This window comes from Ipomoea nil, unplaced genomic scaffold (genome assembly GCF_001879475.1).
Source record: "Ipomoea nil cultivar Tokyo-kokei standard unplaced genomic scaffold, Asagao_1.1 scaffold0465, whole genome shotgun sequence".
Lineage (NCBI taxonomy): Eukaryota > Viridiplantae > Streptophyta > Magnoliopsida > Solanales > Convolvulaceae > Ipomoea > Ipomoea nil.
The window spans coordinates 1,028,460-1,055,887 of record NW_017616893.1 but is presented as its reverse complement, the minus strand read 5'-3'; the positions used below and the strand labels follow the sequence as shown (position 1 = coordinate 1,055,887).

Sequence of the window (27,428 nt, the reverse complement as noted above, 5' to 3'; positions counted from 1 at the left end):
CCACACTTATTTATTTGTTTGTCCTCAAACAAAGACATTATTAGAAAGAAAAGAAAAGATTAAAGAAAAAGAAATCAAGTATTACACTGAGCTTTACCCAAATAGCCTTTCAAATTTATTTGCCTCATCAATGCAAAATCAGTGTCAACTCAAAGAATGTACAAAACATTTGACTAGAACTTAAAACTTTAGCAACTAAAATAAATATAAAACTTGTGCTTGTGTGCTGACACCCCTTATAGGAGACATACAAAAACTCAATAGAATAAATATGACAATTTCACAAAATACAACCTAAACCAAATTCAAAAACATTCTATCATAGTGCAAATGTAAAATATGAAGGAAACTAGGATCAAGGCATTTATTGAAATTAAAGAAAAAAAAAACAATTGCTTGTCTCTTCCCGAGTTCACTCGTTTTTTTTTTTTTTTTTTTTTTTTGACTTTTTTCAAAAAGAACTTTCCCAAAAACCTCGCCATTTTACGCCAGACTTGTTTGAGTTTTCAATTTTTTTGTGTACTCATAAACCAGACCACAACACTTATTGATTTATTTATTATACATGTGTAGGTGGCTGATTCAGCGGAGTAGAATCACAGAGATTAAAGTAAATAAAATAAAATAAAATAAATAAATAAATAAAACACTCTCATTTATTTTTAAATATATTTTTTAAATCTCTCTTTTTTTTCCTCACTTATGCCATAAAGATGATCCTTGAACCAACACACTACACCACAATTTATAGCACTCAAGAATTGTTTAAGAATTTGAAAAAGGTAATATAAAGTAAAATCAACATATAAACTATTAAAGAAAATGTATAAAACACAGCAGGGTATTTGTGATTCAAAATTTTTTTTATTTGATTTTGTTTTCACAAAGTAATTAACAACTAGCCACATGCAATATACATACTAAGAGTTTGACAAATACATGCATTATTTTCATCATAGGCTATTCAAAAGGCTCATTGGGTACTAATTTATTTTTAAAAGTAATTTTTTTCAACAGAATGATAACTATTCTAATTGTTTTTTTTTTTAAAGTAAAATAGTTTTGACAAATAGTAAAATAGTTCCCTCCCCACACTTATTTCAAACATTGTCCGCAATATGGAGAACAACACTTATAAGAGGAACACAAACAACACGAAAAGAAAGGAGACAGGGAAAGAGAATTGGGTTGCCTCCCAATAGCGCTTCAGTTATTGTCAGTAGCTAGACATGGGCATTCAGAGTCGTGCAACTCTACCCGTTCAACAATCTGGGTTGAGGGGTCACCCTCAAGGTACTGCTTTAGTCTTTGCCCATTTACCTTAAATTTTTCACCTGTTTTTGGATTTTCAATCTCACAGGCACCATGAGAAAACACCTCCCGTACCACAAAAGGCCCTGTCCATCTAGATTTTAACTTATCTGGGAACAATCTTAAACGAGAATTAAATAACAAAACTTTCATCCCAGGTTCAAAATTTTTCCTCAAAATAAACTTATCATGATAAACTTTAGTTCTCTCTTTATAGATTTTTGAGTTTTCATAGGCTTCATTCCTTATTTCATCTAATTCATTCAAATGCAATATTCTTATTCCACCAGCTCTCTGCAAATCAAAATTTAGGAATTTAATAGCCCAATAGGCTTTGTGTTCTAACTCTACTGGTAAATGACAAGCCTTGCCAAATACTAACCTGTACGGACTCATACCAATCGGGGTTTTGTAGGCTGTTCTGTAAGCCCACAGCGCATCATTCAGCTTGATGGCCCAATCCTTCTGGGAAGGATTCACTGTTTTTTCCAAAATTCCCTTGATTTGTCTGTTACTCACCTCGACTTGGCCAGAGGTTTGTGGATGGTACGGAGTAGCCACTTTATGCGTAATGCCATATTTTTTTAGAAGACCTGCAAAAAGTTTATTACAGAAGTGGGTGCCTTCATCGCTAATAATAGCTTTGGGTGTCCCAAACCTGGCAAAAATATCTTTTAAGAATTTCAAAACAACCTTACTGTCATTTGTCCGTGTGGCTACAGCTTCAACCCATTTTGACACATAATCAACAGCCACAAGAATGTAATTAAAACCAAAGGATGTAGGAAAAGGCCCAATGAAATCAATTCCCCAAACATCAAAGAGATCAACAACCAAAATATTCGAAAGGGGCATTTCATGACGCTTACTTATATTACCAGTCCTCTAGCACCTATCACACTTAGCACAAAATTCAAATGCATCCTTGAACAAAGTAGGCCAATAAAAACCAGATTGCAAAACTTTTAATGCAGTTTTCTTCCCACTAAAATTTCCTCCGCAATTTAAAGTGTGACTGTGATTCAAAATATTTTGCTGTTCAAACTCAGGGATACATCTTCTAATTATTTGATCAGGACAAATTTTAAACAAGTAAGGTTCATCCCAAAAGAAATGTTTTGCTTTGGAGAGAAAATGTTGTTTTCTTTGTGAATTTAAGCCTGGGTGAAATTGACCCGAGACTAAATAATTCACAATATCTGCATACCAAGGCTCTTTATTATGTAAGGAGAGCAACTGTTCACCCGGAAACCTGTCATTGATAGGAATATTAAAATCATGACAATTATTAGCTACTTCGGGTAAACGAGACAAATGGTCAGCTACCACATTCTCGCACCCTTTTTTATCCTTGATTGTTAAATCAAATTCTTGCAACAACAAAATCCATCTTATTAGTCTAGGTTTTGCATCTTTTTTAGCCAACAAAAATTTCAGAGCAGAATGATCAGAATAAACAATCACCTTAGAACCGATTAAGTAAGAACGAAATTTTTCTAATGCAAAGACTATAGCCAACAACTCCTTTTCAGTAGTTGTATAGTTAGCCTGAGCACTATCCAAAGTTCTACTTGCATAATGAATCACATAAGGCATTTTATTAATTCTCTGTCCTAACACAGCACCTACAGCATAATTAGATGCATCACACATTATTTCAAAAGGAAACTCCCAATTAGGTGCCGCAAGAATGGGAGCCGCAGTTAATTTTTCTTTCAAAAACTTAAAAGCGGAAAGGCAATCATCATCAAATTTGAAAACAACATCTTTTCCCAGCAAGTTGCATAAAGGCCTGCAAATTTTTGAAAAATCTTTTATGAATCGCCTGTAAAAACCTGCATGACCAAGAAAACTGCGTACTTCTTTCACAGATGTGGGGGGCGGTAATTTAGAAATAACTTCAATTTTAGCTTTATCAACCTCTACGCCCCTGTCAGAAATTATATGCCCCAGAACAATGCCCTCTTTAACCATGAAATTACTTTTTTCCCAACTCAGGGTTAAGTTCATTTTAACACATCTTTCAAGCACAGAAGCTAAATGAGCAAGGCAATCATCAAAAGAATCACCAAACAGAGAAAAATCATCCATAAATACTTCAACATATCTTTCAATCATATCAGAAAATATGGACATCATACACCTTTGAAAAGTCGCAGGTGCATTACATAACCCAAATGACATTCTGCGATAAGCAAAAGTGCCAAAAGGACATGTAAATGTCGTTTTTTCTTGATCTTCAGGTGTAATAGGAATTTGAAAATAACCTTGAAAGCCATCAAGGAAACAATAATAAGCATGTCCAGCTAATCTTTCTAACATTTGGTCAATAAAGGGTAAAGGAAAATGATCTTTTTTAGTGGCGACATTTAATTTTCTATAATCTATGCACATTCGCCACCCCGTTACTATTCTAGTTGGGATTAATTCATTTTTGTCATTAGTAACCACAGTGATCCCAGATTTTTTTGGCACTACATGAACTGGACTTACCCACTTACTATCAGAAATTGGGTAAATAATACCTGAGTCAAGCAACTTTAGGACTTCTGCACGTACAACCTCCTTCATATTTGGATTTAACCTACGTTGAGGTTGGCGGACAGGAGTTGCCCCTTCATCAAGTAGGATCCGGTGCATACAAACCGTTGGACTTATTCCTTTAATATCGTCTACTGTTCAACCAATTGCACTTTTATATTTTTTTAATACCACTAGTAGGCTTGTTTCTTGCTCATGTGAAAGGTTAGAAGCAATTATTACAGGATAAGTATTATTTGGACCTAAAAAAAAAACATATTTTAAAGAATTAGGAAGGGGTTTTAGTTCAAGCTTGGGTGGAACTTCAGCTTCAATTGAAGGATGGAGTTTTTCCTTAATTTGCTTCAAACAGCCTGTAACTGAACCTCCTTCACCACTCCCCTCTTTTATTGTGCTTTGGCTGGATTCCACTTCATCAGCCTCAATCTCTTCGACCTTCAACAGATATTCATCTAACAACTCAGCAGAAATTATTGAATCTAAAACATCTACAGCAAAACAATGACTATTATCGTTTCCAGGAAATCTCATTGATTTCAGAATGGAAAACTCAACAGTTTCGTCAAGCACAGTCATAGTTAATTTTCCATTCTGGACATCAATCATTGTTTTTGCTATAGCCATGAAAGGTCGGCCCAGCAAAATAGGCATGTCCTGCTCATGATTACACTTTTTATTTATGTCTAACACAACAAAATCAGCAGGAATTATTAATTTATCAACTTGGACCAAAACATCTTCTACAATGCCCCTAGGATATCTAACAGAGCGATCAGCAAGCTCGAAGGACATTGTAGTAGATTTCAATTTATCTAGACCTAATTGCAAGTAGACAGAATATGGCATCAAGTTATTGCTGGCCCCTAAATCAAGCATTGCCTTTTCTTTCTTAGAATTCCCCACAGTAATAGTTATTATGAAACTACCGGGATCTTCTAATTTTGGGGGCAAGTCAGTTTGTAAAACAGCACTCACAGTTTTAGACATGAAAACTTTTTCATTATGTGCATACCTACGCTTTCTGGTGTTTAGTTCTTTCAAAAACTTAGCATAAGCAGTCATATTTTTAATCATGTCTAACAAAGGCAAATTCACGTTCACTTTTGACAACAAATCATAAATTTCAGCAAATGATTTATCAAATTTTGAATTTTGCAATCTACCAGGAAATGGAACTGGGGGAACATAAGACTTAGGGGGCACATAAGGATTATCAGATTTATGCAGTTGGGGTTCATCCTTATTATTATCATCAACATGCAACTTTTCAACTATTTCAACTGGTTTAGAAGTGGTATTTGCTTTCACACTTTTTTCAATAACTTTACCACTTCTTAAAACAGTCAAAACTTTAGCTTCTTCAGGTTGACTAGGTAACTTACCTGGCACATGGCCTTGCATAGCTTCTGCGAGTTGCCCCACTTGAACTTCCAATTTTCTTAGGGAAACCTCATTTCTTGCAAGTGAAGCCTCATTTTGTTGGAACCGTTTCTCATCTGCCTCCGACCGTTTATTGCAAACCTGTATATAATTTTGCAATGTATCCTCTAAAGATGGTTTTTTTTGGTTGAGGTGGAGCAATATGTTGAAAATTAGTTTGATTATTACCCCAAGAAAAGTTAGGGTGATTCCTCCAACCCGGATTATAAGAGTTAGAATACGGGTCGTTTCTAGGCCTTTGATTAAAATTGTTCATCGCATTGGCCTGTTCAAAACTATCATTTTCTCCAATCATATATGCAGTATTTTGTTTCGTAGCCAGCATAGAACACAAGTTATATTCATTTTTTCATCCATCGCAGACATTTGAATCTTCAAATCAGTAACTAAATTAACTTCATACATACCTGATGTCTGTCCCCTTACGCTTTTTTGTTGGGAGTTCGCTCCTAGCATTTCATACAATGCTAAGGTCTCCTCCGCAGTTTTTTCTCCCATGGAACCTCCAGCCGCATTATCAACAATTGATTGGCTGGTTTGGGTCAAACCATCATAAAAAGTTTGATTTTGCAGCTCCAATGGGTAGCCATGGTGGGGGCATTGAATGAGCAACATTTTGAACATTTCCCATGCCTCATGGAACGGTTCGCCTTCAGCTTGCGAGAAATTCGTAATTTTTCTCCGTAATTCAGAAGTTTTAGCATGAGAATAAAACTTACCTATGAACTTATTGTAAACCTCCGGCCATGTCCGAAGGGATCCAGGTGTGAGAGACATGAACCATTGTTTTGCTGCATCTTTCAAAGTGTACGGGAAACACCTCTTCCTTAGTTTATCTTCTGGCAGGTCATTCAATGGAAAGTTTTGGACTACCGCGTAAAAATCCCGGACGAAGGTAAGGGCATCCTTGGTTGCTCAACGATGAAAAGATGACAACTGATTGTAATGGATCGTTTTCAACTCATAATTCCTGGCTGCATTGGTAAGCACTATACAAGAAGGTGAAGTTCCTACTTGGGGCTTACCAAAGTTTTTCATCAACCTAGGAACGGGCCTAGGGTTGGGAACGAGGTTAGGGTTGGGGTTGGGTGGAGGAAGTTCAGCCATGGTTGTGGTTGTTTCTTGTGGTTCTAAAGGTAAACTATTTTTCTTTTTTCTATTGATGTGGTCGTCTAAAGGCAATAGTTCAGGGGTTAAAGAGCGGCGACCATGCATGAAATAAATAGATAAATGAATGAACAAATAAAATAGCAAAAATAAATATATTAATAAATTGACTAAATGAAATAAGCCAGCAAATAAAGAAACAAGACAATCAAGATAAGTAAAGCAAAAAGCAAATTAGAAATAGATGTTATAAGTAGTATTGAGCAAAGGAAAATAAATAAAATAAACAAAATGCACAATAAGAAAGACGAGGAAGAATATAGAAAATAAATTGAAAAATAAACAATTCCCCGGCAACGGCGCCAAAAATTGTTGGACAATTTTAATATAATGTCCTCGCAAGTGCACGAATCACTGAAGTAATATGGTGCAATAGCAAGGGTCGAACCCAAGAGGAATTGATAATATGAAATTTATAATCTTAAAGTTAATTAACTCGATAATTTAACGTGCTAGAAACAAAAATCAATCGTACGAATCAATTCAAGTGCAAAACAATTAAAATCAATGCTTCAAGAGCTAAGAGTTGGAAAAATGCAGTATTAAAAGCAGTACTCACAATTTGGAATTTGGCAAAGTAATGCGAAGAGAGACTATGAATTAAAGAGAAGGAAAAACTAAACAATTAAATAATAAATCAAGATAAAGCAGTTATTGTTGGATCATGGCTTTTTCATTATATTCTTAGAACAAAGAAATTGAAAGTCCTTTATAATCAAGAAAGAAATGATAACTGGCATCAATGGTTCAATGTTTCACCAAAACAACATTACCAACTAAGCATAATTAACAGTATATTGATAAATGCAATTAGCATAAAACATTAAGTATTGCAACACAGTTTAAAGTTTTCGGAATTGAAAGAATTCTAATCACAACAAATTAAGAGATAGAGAAAATGAAAAAGGAACCAAGGATTAAGCTGCTTACAATTCAGAAATTTAGGAAGAGAAAAACAAGGCACATTAAAGAATTAAGTTTTAAAGAGAAAAGAACCAGATTGCTCGAAAAAGTCTTTCGCCAGAATTTTGCTGTCGGATTAATGCTTCCAAGATCGCCAATGGATAGCACCGCCGGAATTCACGAGCCACCGGATCAGATTATTGCCCGGAGTTTCCGAATTTAATTTCCGCCCGAACGGACGTATTTGAAGCAAGTTTTTGGTGAAAGGTGATGAATTTCGGTGATGAAAATGATGATCCCCTCTCTTCGATTTTGCCCCCCTTTTATACTGTTCCGGACCTTCGATTCTTTCACGAGATTTCGCTCCAAGTTGTGGTCCGAGCTTCCGCAGAATGCTTTGAATCAAGAACTGCCATTGAAGCTTCCGAACAATCAGACGTTCACAAGACCGGAGCCTCTACCGTTTGTGTTGTCCGCGTCGTTCGTTCTCGGTGTTTCGTCTTTCGCGGTATTGTTGTGGTGTTCGCGTCTTGAGTCTGGAGTGCTGCTATTCACGACTTTTATTTGGCGAATAATAATAATAATAATAATAATAATGATGATGATGATGATGATGATGATGATGATGATGATGATGATGATGATGATAATAGACCGGAGCCTCTACCGTTTGTGTTGTCCGCGTCGTTCGTTCTCGGTGTTCCGTCTTTCGCGGTATTGTTGTGGTGTTCGCGTCTTGAGTCTGGAGTGCTGCTATTCACGACTTTTATTTGGCGAATAATAATAGTAATAATAATGATGATGATGATGATGATGATGATGATGATGATGATGATGATGATGATGATGATGATGATGATGATGATAAAACACAAACTTTAATTTAACAATGCTTATTAAAATAAGAGAAAATACAAAATTAAGTAAATATTTTCTTACTAATTCTAACAAAGTTTATTAAAAATAATAACATAAATATTATTCATCATATATAAAATATTCGATCTTTTTCGGGCGACGGTAGAACGTACGTTTTCGCATTCTATCAAGTCTATTCAGTCCGATTTGGGAGGGGAATACCAGAAATTACATAAACTATTTTCCACATTAGGGATCGTGCACCGACAGTCATGTGCCTACACACACGAGCAAAATGGCCGTGTGGAACGCCGGAATCGGCATATTGTCGAAACTGGATTGGCATTAATGGCCCAAGCGTTTGTCCCGCAACGCTATTGGGACCACGTTTTTGAGACAACCACTTATCTCATAAATCGTCTTCCGTCAGCCTCACTCCAGTTTGACACTCCATTTTATCGCCTATATAAGACGCCGCCTACATACACGTACCTACGTGTGTTCAGGTGTCTCTGTTTTTCTTACCTACGCCCATATAACCGTCATAAAATCGAGTATCGGTCAAGCCCGTGTGTCTTCTTAGGTTACCCACCATCCTTTAGGGGTTACCGCTGCATGTGCCTAAACACCGGGAAAACCTATGTCTGTCGCCATGTCCGCTTTGATGAATCTAACTTCCCCTTTGAAACAGGCAATTTTAAGCAGAATGTAGCACAATCGGATGTGCCCGCACCATCATGGGGCTCTAGTCCCGTGCTCTAGAATAGCAGTTGTATAATTCCCGCGGCACCTTCTCCTATCATTCCTCGTGCACCAACTCGTGCCGGGCTCATGTCATGCGGCTGCGGCGTATGACACAAGGCACCGGGGAGCAGTTTCACGTTCTCACTGCTTCTACTGCTGACCCTACCTGTTACTCACAGGCAGTTGGGCATCCGCAATGGCGGGACACTATGGACCAAGAGTTTAATGCCTTACTGCATAATAATACTTGGCAGCTGGTTCCTGCTACACCGAACATGAATGTCGTGGGGTGTAAATGGGCTTTTCGCACTAAGCGCAAAGCCGACGGTACAGTCGAGCGCTATAAGGCCAGGTTAGTGGCCAAGGGCTTCAACCAGGGCAAATTATTGTGTGGACCATGGTCCATACGATGTTATGTGGACCATGACAAAAAGTACATTATTTTTGTACTGAATATACATTATTTTTATATTGAATGTACATTATACAATATAATGTACACTTAGTACAAAAATAATGTACATTTCCTGAATATAATGTACATTATTTTTGTGTTGAATGTACATTATTTTTGTACTGAAGGTACATTATTTTATAGTATACAAAATATGGTACACACAATTTGTATGGACCATGGTCCACACAATAATGATTGCTTCAACCAGGTCGCTGGTGAGGACTTCTTCGAGACGTTCAGTCCGGTGGTCAAGTCGACCACAGTCCAGATATTGATATCTTTTGTCGTATCACGCGGGTGGACACTCCGGCAGCTGGATGTCCACAATGCCTTCCTGAACGGCCATCTATTATAGACTGTCTACATGAGGCAACCTCCGGGATATGAAGATCCCGATCATCCTGATCATGTCTGCCACTTGCAGCGTTCGTTGTATGGGCTGAAACAGGCGCCTCGGGCCTAGTTCAACCGTTTGCATGATTTTTTATTTGTAACAGGATTTGTCGCTTCCAAAACAGATGTGTCCCTGTTCCACTACTTAGCTGGGGATTCACGAGTTTTCTTACTCGTCTACGTGGACGACATTATCATGCTAGGCGACGACACTGCCTTGATTGATTCTCTACTTCACTCTGACTATCAGCGGCGTTCAAAATTCGGGATCTTGGCAAACCCTCCTTCTTCCTTGGCATATAGACTCTTGTCGTCCCGAAAGGCATGATTCTCACACAACGGCGTTACATGCGTGACATTTTGCAGCGAGCAGGCATGACCGACTGTAAACCTTTAGCTACACCGGCCGCTGTCACTCAACCAGTGAGTTAGTCCACCAATCCGTTTCACAACCCCACGCACTATCGGCGTCTAGCTGGGGCTCTGTAGTACCTCACCATCACTCATCTGGATCTGTCCTATGCTGTCAACCGACTTTGCCAGTTTATGCACACTCCTACAGAGGAGAACTAGGGGCTACTTAAGCGTGTTCTCCGCTACATAAAAGGGACTCTAGACTACGGCCTCCGCATCTCTCCATCCAGGTCATCTGACATCCATGCTTACTCAGATTCTGACTGGGTCAACCGGAAGTCCACCAGTGGCTATGCCATGTTCTTGGGGTCCAACCTTGTCTCGTAGGTCTCTAGGAAGCAACGAACAGTGGCACGCTCGTCGACAGAAGCCAAATACAAAGGCCTTGCAGATGTGTGCACGGAGGTCACCTGGGTAGTATCTCTGTTACGGGAGTTGCGCTTGAGTGCTTCTACACCACCCACACTATGGTGTGACAACCTTGGTGCCATGTACCTATGTGGTAACCCACGTCACTATGGTGTGACAACCTTGGTGCCATGTACCTATGTGGTAACCCACGTAGAAGTTGACTATCACTTTGTACGGGATAAAGTCTCCTCCGGTGGGTTTCAGGTAGGGTTGGGCATTTAACCGAACCGAACCGGTTCAGTTCGGCCTCAAACCGAAGAACCGATCGGTCCTTGGTTTGAGGAAACCGATCGGTTCGGTTTGGTTCGGGTTAAATCCGAACTGAAAAACCGGTCGGTTTTCTGCTTTTTTTTTTTTCTTTTTAATAATAATAGATATATATTGTATTAATTAAATGTTAAAGGTGAGATTTGAACCCTTACTCATTTGGTTATAAACTTAGAGCTTTATAAACTTAAAGCTTTACCCACTAAGCTACAGCCACATTCATGTTTATATTCACATTTGTATGCTAATAAAGGTATACATTTTTCATTAAATGTTGCACACTTCAAATATAATTAGTAAAATTGTCCGTACTACATTCTTGTTAAACTAAAATATCATTATACTGTTATTACACCGTTGTTATTTAATTCTAAAAGTTTCATAATTCTATCATTATTATCATACATACATATATATATATATATATATATATATATATATATATAAATTAACTATGATATCTTTTTCCTATTCTTTAATTATCATTTTATTAAAATCATTATATACTTACTTTAATTGTTGATTATATTTTAATTAAATTTCTATTAATAGTAAAATATAAATTTTATTCATCCCTATAATTTTCAAATACGATGATTAAAATTTACTACTTTAAGGAATTACGAAATATAATTTGAACTATAATTTGTAATTATTTGCATTTATCAATTTTTTAATGTTAGACATAAATTTTCGTGCATCATGCGTATAAAATGTTAGTATTATATATAAATATTATAATAATTAATAATTTTAACTCCTCAAGTCCTCAAATCTCAACTCCAAGTTGTAAGTCCCAACATTTGGTGTTTTAATAATTTTTATTTTTCAAATATTAACTATAGATGAATGATTCTTCATCTTGTCATCAACAAAACACTTCAAGTGGCACTCCAAGTGAGCCAACTGAACAATCGGTCAGGCAAAAAAAGAAACGTTCAAATAGTAGACTTTCACCAAAACCGAACCGAATACCGAAACCGAACCGAACCGAACTTTTCAAACCGAAACCGAACTCTATTTTAAACCGAATGGTTTAATTTTTTTAAAACCGAAAAAAACCGAACCGAAACCCGAAGTGTCCAGCCCTAGTTTCAGGTTCATTTTGTGTCAACTAAGGATCAGCTCGCAAAAATCTTCACCAAACCGCTTCCAGCCGCGCGTTTTGGAATTCTTCATGACAAGCTCAATGTGGTGTGCCACCAGCCTTGCGCTTGAGGGGGAGTATTAGACTATGGTATTATTATTATATTATCTTGTGTATATTATGTAACATAGAATAATGTCCTAGTCTTTAGCCTATTAATTAGCTCTCTCTCTTGAGAGTATTATTGTATTCCCGATTCTGTTACTGAATGAATCATCGCTTCCACTCTCATATATATATATATATATATATATATATATATATATATATATATATATATATATATACACACACATGTCATTAGGTGTGGTCGTGTGGTTGTATCTGTGTCGTTGAATCAGTTTAATCTAACGACAGTGATAATTCTGAGGATTTTCGCGCGTTTTGGTAAGTGGGAGTGTTATGGTAATTACAGTGGTCATTTATAGCGCGCGGGTTCCAAAATACACCAACAATGTTGTCAACATACACCAATAGTGTAATAAAACACACAACAATGTGATTTTCCCTATTCTGGTGTTTTATGACGAGTTTACCCTTGCAGTTCGCTGGGTAAGAGAATGTGCGCGAAAATACTGAAAAAATCTTGATTAATATGATTCATTGGATCTATCTAATCTAATGGCCTATAATTGACCATATGACCACACCTAATAACATGGCCACATGTGATTACCCATATATATATATATATATATATATATATATATATATATATATATTACATACAGTATCTATCTATAGAGTGTGAAAGGAGAAGTAGAGGAAGGGATGTGAGGAGGAAGAGGCTAGAGGAGGAAGAGTTGAAAAATGACTTACCAAAAAAAAAAAAGGGAAGTCATTTTCCCCCAAAACATACATATTTTCCTTTGACTAATGAATCATTTTCCATTGACCTCATTTTCCCCCATCCTGCCAAACACTGAAAATTTGGAAAACATTTTTGGGAAGTCATTTTCCGAGTTTCCAAACGCACCCTTAATCTAATCTATATCATTAAAAAAAAAAAATATTAGATGGATGCACATGATGTGTTCTCATGTTCTCACCTAAGCACATGTTCTCACCGGAATCCTACCACACACACACACACACACACACACACACACACACACACACACACACACACACACACACACACACACACACACACACACACACACACACACACACACACACACACACACACACACACACATATATATATATATATATATATATATATATATATTAAAAAATTACTACAGCTGCACTACTACTTTTTAAGAACAAGAAATACGTACTTTGAGTAGGGGTGTGCAAACTTCAGATAATTTTCGGTTAATCGATCGAACCGACAAAGTTCAATTAATCGTTTTTTAACTGAACTTTTTCAGTTCGGTTAATGGTTAAAGGTTTTTCCAAAGTTCGGTTAACGGTTAATTCGGTTTGAAAGTGTCCGTTAACCGAATGGTTAATCGAATTTTTTAATATATATATATATATATATATATATATATATATAATGTATTAAATATTTAAATGTAATATGTTTATAATGTTGTTACGGTATTGTTTTTGTATATTTTGTTATGAATTTATTATGATATGTATTATTTTGATTGAATTTATTATTTTAGGTGTTATTTTTAGGATTTTAAATTTTACCTTAAAAAGTTTGATTAACCGAAAAAAATTGGTTCGATTAATTCGGTAACACAAACTTTAGTTCGGTTAACGGTTAAATGTTTAAAAACTTCGGTTAAATCGGTTCGATTAACCCAGAGCCGTCTCTGGGCATGACTGCCCAGGGCACTTGCACAGGGCCCCCAAAATTTGGGGCCCCAAGTAGAGAACATGTATATACATATACTATACAGCAGGCAGCGCACTGCCTGCTGTATAGTATGTGCATATATTAATATTTTATTTTCTTTTTTTAAACAATTGGCCCCCAAATTTGGGGGCCAATTGTTAAAAAAAAAAAAAATTATATACTTATATACATATATAATATATTATATGAGTTATTTATATTGGTCATGTTTGGTAAGATAGTTAGCTTATCTATTAATTTTGGCTTATTTGATTATTTTTAACTATTTGACATGGTTAAAAAATTAATATAAGTGTTTGGTTAATCAATTTTCTGTAATTCCAAAAAGCTAAAATTCAAAAAGATGCTCAAAGCAATTTTTTCAATTAGCTTTTTGAGAAAAATAAATTATACCAAACAACTATCAGTTAATTTACCAAATATTTTTCTACAATCAACTAATGTTATCAATTAGTCTACCTTCTAACCCATTCAGCTATCAGCTAACATCCATTTACAAAATAGGCCATCATTTTTTTTACAATTGGGCCCCAAATTTGGGGGCATAATTGTAAAAAAAATAATAAAATTATATACTTATATACATATATATTATATGAGGATTGTCAACCCGGTTACCATTCCAAATGGATGTTCATAGGTTTGAACCTCGGTGGTGGGGGCTTAGATTCTTTGATTTTCTAGAAGTGGTCTGAGTGGAGGTCGTCGGCCGGTAGTATACTTACTGTATACAAGTTTCGAATTTCAAAGACTGAAGTTCTTCATTAAGTAGTTTAATCAGGGTCTGGAGGAGTGGTTCAAGGTGTACAAAAAAAACTCTTGGATGTAAATTGTAGAGCATTTTATACTTGTACTTGTAGTCACAGTCTTAACTTGACTTTGAGTGCATGATATTGCAAATAGTTGTGGCAAAACAAGGGATTCCTTTAGAGTAGTGCAACGTATTTATACAATTGAACAACTATTATTTATATATATGAAATACTTGAAAAGGGGCCCAAATTACGATATTGTACAGGACCTCCATTTTTATTGGAACGGCCCTGGATTAACCGATCGAACACCCCTAACTTTGAGTGAATATGTAAAATTTCCTTGTGCGCACCGGCATTTGGCCCTGCCTACTAACCCATTGAGTCACTGTGATTTACATCCTCCCACATGCTCTGTCGGGTCGGAGTGTGGGGGCACTTAGGGTTGGGGATTTAGCCTTTTGGAATAAGTGAATATGTAAAATTTATTGACCTATAAAAATATTACATTTTTGCACTAAAAAGTATTGCATATTTGAGATATGTCTCATATAAGATAGTTTTACATAATTTTTTATGTGATTCAATTATGGAAAAAAAAAACTACTAAAATTGTATCATAATATTCTCACATGATTTTGTAGTTACTAAAAAAGAAACAAATTTTTTTATTAATTACCTATTAAAGTGTTAATTAACTGAGAAAATTTCAATTTTGGTCATATGACTATAGGGGTATTGTTAATTTCAGTCCTTGACTTTTAAAAGTGTCAATTTAGTACCTTAACTATTCAATTTTTGTCAATTTTGGTCACTCTGGTCAAATTGCCGGCCAAATTTTGCCGGAAAATTTTAATTGTTAAAATAATGAGGGTATTCTGGCAATTTCACGTCTCTTTTCTTCTTCGCAGGCGAGTCCATCCCTTCCTCTCCCGTTTCTAGCGAATGCAATGAACTAAGATGATGTGGAAAGAAGGCTTGATGATATTAAAGATATGGTTTACATGGAGAAAGAACGCCGGAAACGGGAGAGAAAAGGATTGACTCGCCGGAGAAGAAGAAAAGAGGCTTGAAATGACCAAAATATCCTCATTATTTTAACTATTAAAATTTTCCGGTGAAATTTGGCCGGCAATTTGACCGGAGTGACCAAAATTGACAAAAATCGCATAGTTATAATACTAAATTGACACTTTTAAAAGTCAGTGACTGAAATTAACAAAACCCCTATAGTCATATGACCAAAATTGAAATTTCCTCTTAATCAACTCTACTATAACTCCCAACCAAAAAAAAAAAAAACTCTACTATAACTCAATAAAAAGTCTACACAATAACAATTACAGTAAAAAAATTATCCAATACTATAATTGCATGTCAGTAATACATATTAACAATAAATTTTTATATAAAATATTGCATGACTCTTTATAAATCTATAATTATTTTAATACGATAAATCATGGTATAAAAAATATTTATTTACAAAGATGAGTGGCTTAAGTTTGAGCACGTTTATGAGCAGCCCAAAAGAAAAAATAAATAAAATAAGAAAATTGATTCATTTAAGAGCGGTCATGGGCAAAATGGAAATGATGGCACACTTTTGAATTGACTTCAAAATGGGTACACTACAAATAATCCGAAGAAAAAAACAACCTAACAATATAAAAAATAAAGCATGGCAAGGGAAGGATGTATGTGAAAAACAAAATAAGGCTTAATGATGCTTAGAAGGTCTGTATTTGATTTATGTGTATATAAAGACTAAGGGAATTGCGCGACTCGCAATTAACCACTGCAATGACTCTAGGAACGGAATTTTGTAAACTTAGAATTAGTCCAACGAAGTTGTGATTACATAAAAAACAATAACAATATAAAAAATAAAGGATGCCAATGCAAGGATGTATGTGAAAAACATAAAAACACTTAAGATGCTGGAAGATATCCTTTGCGGCAAATTATATCGTGCACCGCGGTACATAATTAATTATGCGCCGCGTATCAAAACGACCTCGTTTTGTTTAATGAAAAGAAACGGCATCCGTTTCCCGTCGTTCTGCACCCTTCCGCAAAAAAGTAACTTTGTTATTCAGTTTCATTTTGTATACACTGCAGTTTCAGTTTAACACAACTACAGTTTCATTCGATATTTATAGACTCAAATATGTGAAAATATTATTTAGTTTTATTTTATATACACTAAGTTTTATTAAAACACAACTACATGATCATTTTGATATAATTACAGTTTCATTGTACAATATACACTCAAATGTGTGAAATGTTATTCTGTTTCATTTTATATACACTGCAGTTTCATTTCACCACAACTACTGTATAACTTTGATATAACTGCAGTTTCATTTAATAATATAAAAATAATACGTGAGGCAGTGTTGATTTAGATATATTATAGTGTCAATTGGTAATTAACATACAGAAAAATGCGCGTTCCGTTACCGTTTCTTTACTTAAAGAAACGGCGCCATTTTGGCCGTGGTGCACGTGCACCGCGGTCCACGATATAACGATCCTTGTGTGCAAATGAAGACTCAAATTTTATTAATGGACTGATTGCGCGACACGTGATTTACCTCCACAGTGACTCTAGGAACGAGATTATGTGGAGTTAGGATTAATTCGACGAAGTTGGGATCACATAAAAAACAACAACAATGTAAAAAATAAAGGATGAAAAGTTAAAGAATAAATTTTGTGTAAGTATAATATTTTTTATAAATACATTAATAAAAGTATTATACATCGAATTCGGAGAGTCTCACCCAAAATAAAATTAACAAAATACATTAATAAAAAAGTATTATACATCGAATTTGGAGAGTCTCACACAAAATTAAATTAACAAAATACAGCATATTCTTAATTCTTTTTTTTTTTTTTTTAATTTAATGATTGATTTATTTTATTACTAGTAACTAGTGTTAGGTGAGTTTTAATAGTCAAGTCTGGTTTGGTAGGCGTTGCGCCTTGCGCCCCTTCAGTTCTCCCCATGTGTCTCTGTGTGTATATATAAATATATATATTTCTCTCTTCCATTTCTTCAACTAAGAGTCTCTCCAAATCTCACCTAAGTTCTCCCACCCATTTTCACCTACTTCCCTCCAAGTCCATAGCCAGGGGACTCAAGAAAAGAAAACCCATTTCTTGATTGTTGAGTGATCGGAGATGGAACCCACCTCGGAGAAGCTCTCGCCGTTCGATTTCATGGCAGCGATCTTCAAGGGTGGGAGGATCTTCGACCAGTCCAACGCGTCGTCGGAGTCCGCGTCGCCGGTGGCGATGCTGATGGACAACAAGGAGCTGATGGCGATGCTCACCACGTCGGTGGCGGTGCTGATAGGCTGCGTCTTCGTGCTGGTGTGGCGGCGCGCGTCCTCGTCGGCGAAGAAGGCGGTGGAGCCGCCGAATCCAGAAGTGCCCAAGGCGGCGGAGGAGGAGACGGGGGAGGATGGGAGGAAGAAGATCACCATCTTCTTCGGAACCCAGACCGGCACAGCTGAAGGCTTCGCTAAGGTTTGTGAACTAATAACTTTTAGAACAAAAAACAAAAAAAAAGTTCAACTTTTTTTGATCGAAATGTCAAAATCAAAGAATCCTTCAAGTTTCCGCCTTATTGACAAGTGAATTCACAATAAAAGTCTTGTTAAATTCTTCACTGATCTTGAGGGCAATATTGTCATTCAGGCACTTGCTGAAGAAGCAAAAGCAAGATATGAGAAGGCCAATGTTAAGGTGGTTGATTTGGTGAGTGATTTAATTTTTAGTTTTTAATTATTATTATTATTGTTCCTTTTTTTATTGCATGAATTAATGATATGGCTCATTTCTATAGGATGATTATGCGGTTGATGATGATGAATACGAGGAGAAACTGAAGAAAGAAAGTCTGGTCTTTTTCTTTTTGGCCACGTAAGTTGTCCTAGTAATCATAATTTCCATATTCTCTAAATTTGATGATGAGAATTGAGAAGGGATCCATTCCTATGTTGATCTATATTTTAATATTGTCTTGGTAACTTTATTTCCTTATGGATTTGGCCTGATGGTCCCTTTATCGGCCTCCGATCAACAATTCTCTCTCCGGGGGGCTTGAACCTGTAATTTGGCTCAAAATTGTAGTTTGTAGCGAAGATACAACTTTATTTCATTATAGACTGCCATGACATTTTTTATAGCCACTAAATTGATGGACTTGGTCCCTTTATGTGCCCAACAGTGATGATTGAACTTGGTTGGTTTTTGCTCGATTTCAGGTATGGAGATGGTGAGCCAACTGATAATGCTGCAAGATTTTATAAATGGTTTTCTGAGGTAAAAAATTGCTTTTGCCTTTTTGAATGATCTGGAAAATCAATGAATTTTAGTTTATGCTGGTTTGTAGCTTAATGATTACATTTCTCGGTTTGTACAGGGAAAAGAGAGGGGTGTATGGCTTAAAGATCTTCGGTATGGTGTATTTGGTCTTGGGAATCGGCAGTATGAGCATTTCAACAAGGTCTGATATGTTCATTTGGTATCAAATTCACATACCATTTTATCGGTATTTATAGTATATTTGAACATATTGGTTATGGTCTTTTTTGCTTAGTAAAAGTGTTTTCTTTTTCCCCTGATTTATTTGGTCACAGATTGCCAAAGTAGTTGATGATGTTCTTGCCGAGCAAGGTATATATATTTACTTCAATACTTTTCAGTAGTTTCTTCAATATGCACTCTCTAGTAACGGGATTTGCTTTGATATCTTTTATATTTTGGTACATTACGTGCTCCATTTTGTTCATTGCAGGTGGGCAACGACTAGTGCCGGTGGGTATGGGAGACGATGATCAATGCATTGAAGATGACTTTTCTGCATGGTATAGCACATGGACTTACTTTAAAATTGATGAGATTGATTACCGTTATTATATGTTGCTAAATGTGTATTTCCAATTTGAACTTGTAGGCGAGAGAATGTGTGGCCTGAGTTGGATAATTTACTCCGTGATGAAGATGGTGCAACGAGTGCTACTCCCTATACTGCTGCGGTTTTGGAATATAGAGTTGTGTTGAGTGACCAGGATGAATCGATCAAAGTAAACGGACTTGCTAATGGCCTGGCAAATGGTCATGGTGTTTATGATGCCCAGCATCCCTGCAGGTTCGAAAGAGGCTTAATTCGAAAAAATAAGAGAGAATATATGGGTTTATAAGTCTGTGGGTTAGACTAGCTAATTGATTGGATTTAATCTTTTAGTGCTGTTTGACTCATGTGCATTATAGCCCAGTTAAGTGACTTTGGCTCCTAATCTTTTTATGTTCTTGCACATTCGTGTTTTGGGTTTTCAGAGCTAATGTAGCCGTGAGAAGGGAACTTCATACTACAGAATCTGATCGCTCTTGTACTCATCTGGAGTTTGACATTTCGGGAACTGGACTATCGTAAGTGGCTATTTAGAACTATTGATACTAAAAGTACTTCCGACATTATTGGTGAGAGCTTTTAAGAATCTTCTCACAAATACAAATGTTTTGAACAGGTATGAAACTGGGGACCATGTTGGCGTATATTGTGAAAATTTAATTGAAACAGTGGAGGAAGCCGAAAGATTACTGAACATACCACCTAATACGTTCTTTTCCATTCACACCGATAAAGAGGATGGCACACCACTTGGCTCATTGCCGCCTCCCTTCCCTCCTTGTACATTAAGAACGGCACTGACTAAATATGCCGATCTCTTGGGCTCACCTAAAAAGGTAGGTCATTTCCTCGAGCTGATTGGCTATTAGAATAGATTTTCAGAGCAATATCTGTGAATTGAAGTGATTGTATTTTGGGTTTACAGTCTGCTTTGCTTGCTTTGGCGGCCTATGCTTCTGATCCATCTGAAGCTGATCGCTTGAGGCATCTTGCATCCCCGGCTGGAAAGGTAAGGACTTCGTCTCGTTATAACTTCTACTATGCTCCCTGGGATCATTTTTCTTATTGAAAATCTGTCTCCATTTCAGGAGGAATATGCACAATGGGTAGTTGCGAGCCAGAGAAGCCTTCTTGAAGTAATGGCTGCATTTCCTTCAGCCAAGCCTCCACTCGGAGTTTTCTTTGCAGGAGTTGCTCCACGTCTGCAGCCGAGATTTTATTCTATCTCGTCCTCTCCAAGGTAAAAAGTTCAAATAAATATTTCAACTTTTTAGTTAAACTCAACCCTATATTTGTTCTCATTTTACTCGAAAAATTACTCCGGATTTGTTCTTATAATCAACATCTATATTATGTAGAATGGCCCCTACACGAATCCATGTCACTTGTGCCTTAGTATATGACAAAATTCCTACTGGCCGCATCCACAAGGGGATCTGTTCAACATGGATAAAGGTATTTTCTTGCGTTCTATTTGAATTTTATGGCTGAATATTCACAATCTGCAAATTTCTTGGAGTCTATAGACAATAAAGAAGCATTATTTCAGTGTGTTCTGTATCAACTCACTCGAGACAATTTTTGCCCATCCAGAATGCGGTTCCTTTGGAGGAAAGCCCTGACTGCAGCTGGGCACCCGTGTTTGTTAGGCAATCTAACTTCAGACTACCTGCTGAAACTAAAGTACCCATTATAATGATTGGTCCGGGAACTGGATTAGCTCCATTCAGGGGCTTTCTTCAGGTTAGATAAACGATATTCTTATTGTTATTGATGATGTATTTTCCTGTTTCCTATAAATATTTTGCACTTTATCAAGCGTAATTATGAGATGTGCATTGTTTTACAGGAAAGGTTGGCACTGAAGGAAGAAGGTGCAGAACTTGGTCCGGCTTTGTTGTTTTTTGGATGCAGGAACCGCAAAATGGTGAGGAGTCTGTGATTGATTTTAAGCGGTGATTTAGTTTAGTTGTGTATAGTACAATCTAATCTATAATGTAATTTGCAGGACTATATCTATGAGGATGAATTGAACAACTTTGTCGAGACTGGTGCACTTTCTGAGCTAATTATTGCTTTCTCGCGTGAAGGGCCTACCAAGGAATATGTTCAACATAAGATGAGCCAAAAAGTATGTGTTTTTGCATTTATAGTCATCACTATATGTGTGGTGAAGATTAATTTTTGTCGACTTGATGATATTAATTTGTTCGTGTGTGTGCTCAGGCAGCGGATATCTGGAACTTGATTTCTCAAGGAGCATACCTCTATGTATGCGGTGATGCCAAAGGCATGGCTAGAGATGTTCACCGAACTCTCCATACTATTTTCCAAGAGCAGGTATGACCCTTTTCCTCTTAACTCTATTGTTCTCAAAGTTGATTTGATATATAGCCGTTCGCACTGGGCTAGCCTAATTGAACGGTTAAGTGCTGGCCATATTGGTTTAGAGGGTTTTGAACTCTCGACTTTTCCTAAGGGATGAGACTGCACAGCCATCACGCCAACCAAGCTGGTTATCCTTCTATTATTTAGCCACGTGCAAATTGTGTTCGTATCTCTACCCCTTGTGCCAAAGGTGTCCCCGAGGGTTTATTTTTGGGACCAATGGTCTTATAAACCCATATTTTCTCTTATTTTTTTCAATGTGGGACTCTTAACAGAAAGAAAACATCCCTTCATTCCGACCTAACAATTTGGTTGATTTCAATTTCAGGGATCACTCGACAGCTCCAAGGCCGAGAGTATGGTGAAGAATCTGCAGATGAGCGGAAGGTATCTGCGCGATGTATGGTAATAGCTTCTACCTGCCCCTGATAATTGGGAGAGAAAGGAACCAAAGGAATGTTAAGTTATGCAATGGCCTATATATCAAGGCCACTTTTGAAGGAAATCTGCCAGTCTACTTCACCAAATTAAGTGTTCGTACAATGATTCTTTTCTTTATTATTATATTCAAGGGAAATGCAGTTCATGTAATTTATATTTGTAAACAAGTAATGCAAAATAATTTAAGCATTAATTTTAGGCATAGTAAGTATACTTTGTGTAATACCTTTGATGAGTCTGAACAATGGCTTTGACTGCCATAATATGATTTTGGTAAATGTGTTTTCTCAACTAAGTAATATAAAGTTCTTTACCAAGCAAAGCTTTTCTTATTTGATAATTTCAAGGTTTTTTAATTTCTATAGGGGAGTCCTACTAAAGTTACGGAGTATTTTATTTATTTGTTTTGTTTTGTTTTTTTTTTTTTTTTTTTAGTGTAAGAAGTAACCTTGGAAAAAGTAAGGCTGGAGGGGCAGACCTCCCTTCTTTACGGTCAACTATAAATACAGCTCTTTTAGTTAGTGAATGGGTAAAATTTTATTTGCAGATTGTTTAGCAAATACAAAGCTAATATTATAAAAATTATTAGTTAGGGCTCTAATATGTTCCAAAATAAAAATCAAAAGATGTGTCGCAACCTTCACTTCTTATGCCTCCCCAATGACCAATAATGCATAATATTCTACTTGTGCCTCTTCCACTCCTAACCCCTTTAGTTATTTTAGAGCTTCCCGCACTCCTAAAGCTTCGGCCATTTTTGCATGACGGCACACTTTCATGTTCATTTCCAATGCTGCTATGAATTGGCCCTCAGAATCACGTTGGATAAGCCACAAACCAGTAGCTCTAGATATTTTATCGTTGACGACGTCGACATTAAGTTTTAACACACCAGACTAGGGCGTTTTCCACTTGAGAGTTGGGTTAGGAGCATTCGAAGCTTATATAGGAGAATTGTGAATATATAATACTTTATAGCATAGATATGGTACTTTATAGAAAAACCATAATAGAAAATTTGTAGGAAATAAATCAATAACATAGCATAATTGCAAATATAATCAATACTTGCTTTATATATAATAATAATACTTTATAGCATAAATGTAGTACTTTATAGCAAAAATGTAATAGACAATTTGCAAAAAAATAAAATAACAGAATTGCATATATAATAAATACTTTAAGTCTTATATATAATACGGAGTACTTTATAGCATAAACGTAATACACATTTTGCAGTGAATAAAATAATAACATAACAAAATACAAATATCATCAATACTCCTTATATATAATACTTTATAGTATAAATGTAATTATTTATATATATATATATATATATATATATATATATATATATAAACTATAATAAGCAATTTGCATAAAATAACGTATTAAGACCTAAATTCTCCTAACCCGACTCGTCTCACGAACATACAGTTTCACAAAAAAAAATTTCATAAATTTAAGACACATAATATGTTAGCTACATATACATAATTTATTAATTGCATACACATAATTATTTATTAAAGTTAACATATTATATGTCAAGGACTCTTGAATTCTTGATATTTTGGTATGCATGCATTGTTTTTAAAGAAGGCATTGATTTCTTCAATCCATTAATGATATTGCTCTTCGTCATGTTAGGCACTTATCGAATTATGTAACTCAAGTCTTTAATAGAGCTACTGGATTTCAGTGTGGCTCAAAGACTTGGAATATCAATCCACTCCTTGTATTTCTGATTCTTTTATCACGTATTAATTAATTAATGTTGATTGCTTTGCTTTGGTTTTCCACTAACATAAAATAAAATAGTCAAGAATATCCCAAAAAAAAAAAAAAAGCATCCAAAAATGTCTACTACAAATTTATAATAATATAATCTATGTACTTCTAGGCATCAAATTTTAAAGTATATTCTTCATTGTTATTCTAATAGAATTTAACCCTAACTCCGACTCTTTTTCTCTCTATTTTGGTAGAGGTGGCCATGGTTTGGTTCAACGGAAGGGTCAAAATCGAATTGTACACTATTTGAACTAATCAAACTTGAACCATAACAACATAAAAAGATTACAATTACATGGCGTTTGGTTGGAGGGGGAAATTACGTGGGAAATGAATTGTAATTCCATGGGAGTTGAATTACTGGGAATAAAGTGGGAATTTAAATTCCAGTGTTTGGTTGATAGGAATAGAATTAATGGGAATTTCAATTCCAATGTTTGGTATACATGGGAATTGAAAGAGAATAAGTAGTATAAAGTAAAAAATGTCCATTATTGTTGTTAGACATTAATTTTAGGTTAAAAAATGAAGGGGTAATTTTGACTCATCACTATCTTTTTTTTCCCAGGAATTAAAATACCAGGGGGGGGGGGGGGGGGGACATGGGATTTTAATTCCATGAAAATGAGGGAATTGCAATTCCCTCCAACCAAACTACGGAATTTAATGGCCTTTGGAATTATGTGGGAATTAAGTGGGAAGAGAATTTAAAATGCCTCCAACCAAACGCCCTGTTAAGGTTCGAATTTAATAACTGTGGTTAAAATTAAAGTTTACATTTTTGTGAACTGTGAGTTGTCAATTCATGAATCGAACTGGATGGTTCACAGTTCCAAACTGTTTTATATATATATATATATATATATATATATGCACACCATTGCATTTTTGTTAAAAAAAAACATGTTAAATTTTAAAATGTATAATAATAATAATTTGGTTAACCTAAGATTCATGAATTGAAATTGACATTTCATACACCGCCAAAAAATTATATATTAATAGTTAAGGTTACATTTTATACTATTTGTGAACCGTTAACCATCAATTCGAAACCATTAACCGAATTCAACCAAATCGAACGGGGACCACCTCCACATTTTTGCATAGCATGATATTCATTAATTAACATGTTAGTTTTAATTGAGTTCTTGAAGCACATTGAAAATAAAATAAATATTGTTTGTGGGAAATAAAGAAGGTTGGAAAGTTGCAAGCTGGAGTTATTGGACCACTAGGAAATATTTGACGAGGAATATGCCACACGGTCGGTAGGAAAATAGTTGGTTGGGAGAAGAGAAGAAAATAGTTGGTTGGGACTTGTGAGGTAGTAAATGAACATAGAAAAAGTAGTTGAACTTTTCATATTCTTTATTAAAATAGGGTATTATCTTAAAAGAAAATATTTTATATCCCAGTTGTTAATAACTTAATAATGTAACATCCAAACAATTATTAATATATTATATATTTAGTTTATTTACGGGAAAATGTCGATTTCAATCCATTAATTATAGCTATATTTTTTAGACTCAGTCAATATATATATATATATATATATATATATATATATATATATATACACTAGTTTTTTTACGCGCATTGCGCGATTGAGATAATGTCTAATATATATTTTTTTTTAAATAAGTACTATAAAATATATAAATATAAGATTATGTTGAAATTATTCATGCATAGATAATTGAATGTTGAATTTGCGTATTTAAATATATAATTCTAAGTTTATAAATGCAAGATAATATAGTCAAGATTGATTATAATTGTCAATAAAATAATTGTATGGGTATGGTTGAAACTAAATACGGAAAATAAGGGAGAGCAAATAAAAATTAGAGCATAAAATATTAAATATATACTAATATTGAAGAGCTAACTGCTGATTGCCAAACAATAAAATTGCGAGATAGTTTCACTTCAATTTGTTGTGTGATTTTAATACTCTTCTTGTCAATAAATCTCCCAAGTAGTTAATATGATTGACATAATTATACTTTTTATTTTTTTATAACAATTATTATTATTATTATTATTATTATTATTATTATTATTATTATTATTATTATTATTATTATTATTATGTATACCTTAGGTCATTTTACATGTTAATCTAAACGGCTAATATTTTCAAATATCTTTTTACCAACCGTTGATATAATTCGCTGGTCAAATCCGCTAACGCTAATTGTTAACTGCTGATTATCAAACAATGGCATTGTGATGTAGTACTCACTTCAATTTGTTGTGTGATTCGAATACTCTCTTTGTCAACAAATTTCTCAAGTAGTTAATATGGCTAGCTTTATTAATTATGTTTTTTTTACTAATAAATTCTATTATATATATATATATATATATATATATATATATATATATATATATATGTTCTCCTTTAATTATGTGTAAAGTGATCGTTTCAATATATTACTAATAAATTCTATTAAAATTAACGTTGAACCTTAAATTTCTAAATTATTGAAGAACATGTTAGTCATTACATAAAGTTTTCTCAACTAAATCTTTATATATGCATTTTTTTTTCATTCATAATGAAGAATTCTTAGTTTTCTAAGATTTATAAACATGTATTTACTTATCTTTAATTTCAAGATTAAATGCGAATTTACTAGTTAGGAAATGGTTATCTTTCTAAATAATCAATCTATGGTGATATTTATATGCTTGGTTTTATATTTCTAAAATAGTATAATATATAATCAATATGTCTTATTTGTAATGTTTTTTGTTTCTTACATAGATTCTTGAAGAATATTTATGCAAAATGATGCTCAAATGATAGAAATTGATTTATGAATTATAATATGTATAATATCAATTTTTATATTAACATTTCTTTATGTGAGCAAACTATTTATATGTGTGTGTGTGTGAGATCTAATATGTTTGTTTTTTGTGATGTCTTGTTGCAAAGAAAAAATTGAAAATGTAATTATGATAGTTCTTCTTTTTTTTTTTTTTTTTATTTATTAAGAAAATAGAAATGGCATGAATTGGAAGTACCTATACATTGAAGACTCATTCCAACGTATTGACATGAAAACAACAAAGTACTTAAATTCGGAATATTTAGTAAACTTGGAAACCAAAACAATTTTGAAGTTTCAGCTACACTCCAATGACCCCCCCCCCCCCCCAAAAAAAAAAAAAAATTGCATGTCAACCTCAACGATTAATTAATTATTTAACACAAAATGATATAAATAAAAAAT

The 27,428-nt window shown here is 34.8% G+C and overlaps 2 protein-coding genes across 3 annotated transcripts; one reads left to right on the top strand and one right to left on the bottom strand.

The window, feature by feature from the left end:
* The first annotated feature begins 282 nt into the window (after positions 1 to 282).
* On the top strand, positions 283 to 22,702 carry LOC109173162 (NADPH--cytochrome P450 reductase-like). 2 transcript variants are annotated; one of them, XM_019322434.1, is made up of 19 exons: positions 283 to 300; positions 17,786 to 18,161; positions 18,333 to 18,392; positions 18,481 to 18,557; positions 18,902 to 18,959; positions 19,060 to 19,143; positions 19,277 to 19,313; positions 19,435 to 19,504; positions 19,594 to 19,788; positions 19,977 to 20,069; positions 20,168 to 20,387; positions 20,477 to 20,560; positions 20,640 to 20,791; positions 20,910 to 21,006; positions 21,145 to 21,294; positions 21,401 to 21,478; positions 21,560 to 21,682; positions 21,778 to 21,891; positions 22,268 to 22,702. In XM_019322434.1, exons 2-19 carry the CDS (start codon positions 17,814 to 17,816, stop codon positions 22,346 to 22,348), a joined length of 2,121 nt encoding a protein of 706 aa, XP_019177979.1. In that variant the 5' UTR covers positions 283 to 300; positions 17,786 to 17,813; the 3' UTR covers positions 22,349 to 22,702. The 2 variants fall into 2 exon arrangements, with proteins under 2 accessions (XP_019177979.1, XP_019177978.1); XM_019322433.1 differs by lacking the exon at positions 283 to 300 and having other exon boundaries at positions 17,693 to 18,161.
* Positions 1,207 to 6,399, bottom strand: LOC109173058. The gene is made up of 5 exons (XM_019322317.1): positions 6,318 to 6,399; positions 5,719 to 6,206; positions 4,824 to 5,373; positions 2,358 to 3,926; positions 1,207 to 1,856 (listed from the first exon to the last, which is right to left on the bottom strand). The coding sequence occupies exons 1-5, from the start codon at positions 6,397 to 6,399 to the stop codon at positions 1,207 to 1,209; spliced, it is 3,339 nt and encodes a 1,112-aa protein (XP_019177862.1).
* Positions 22,703 to 27,428: the final 4,726 nt, after the last annotated feature.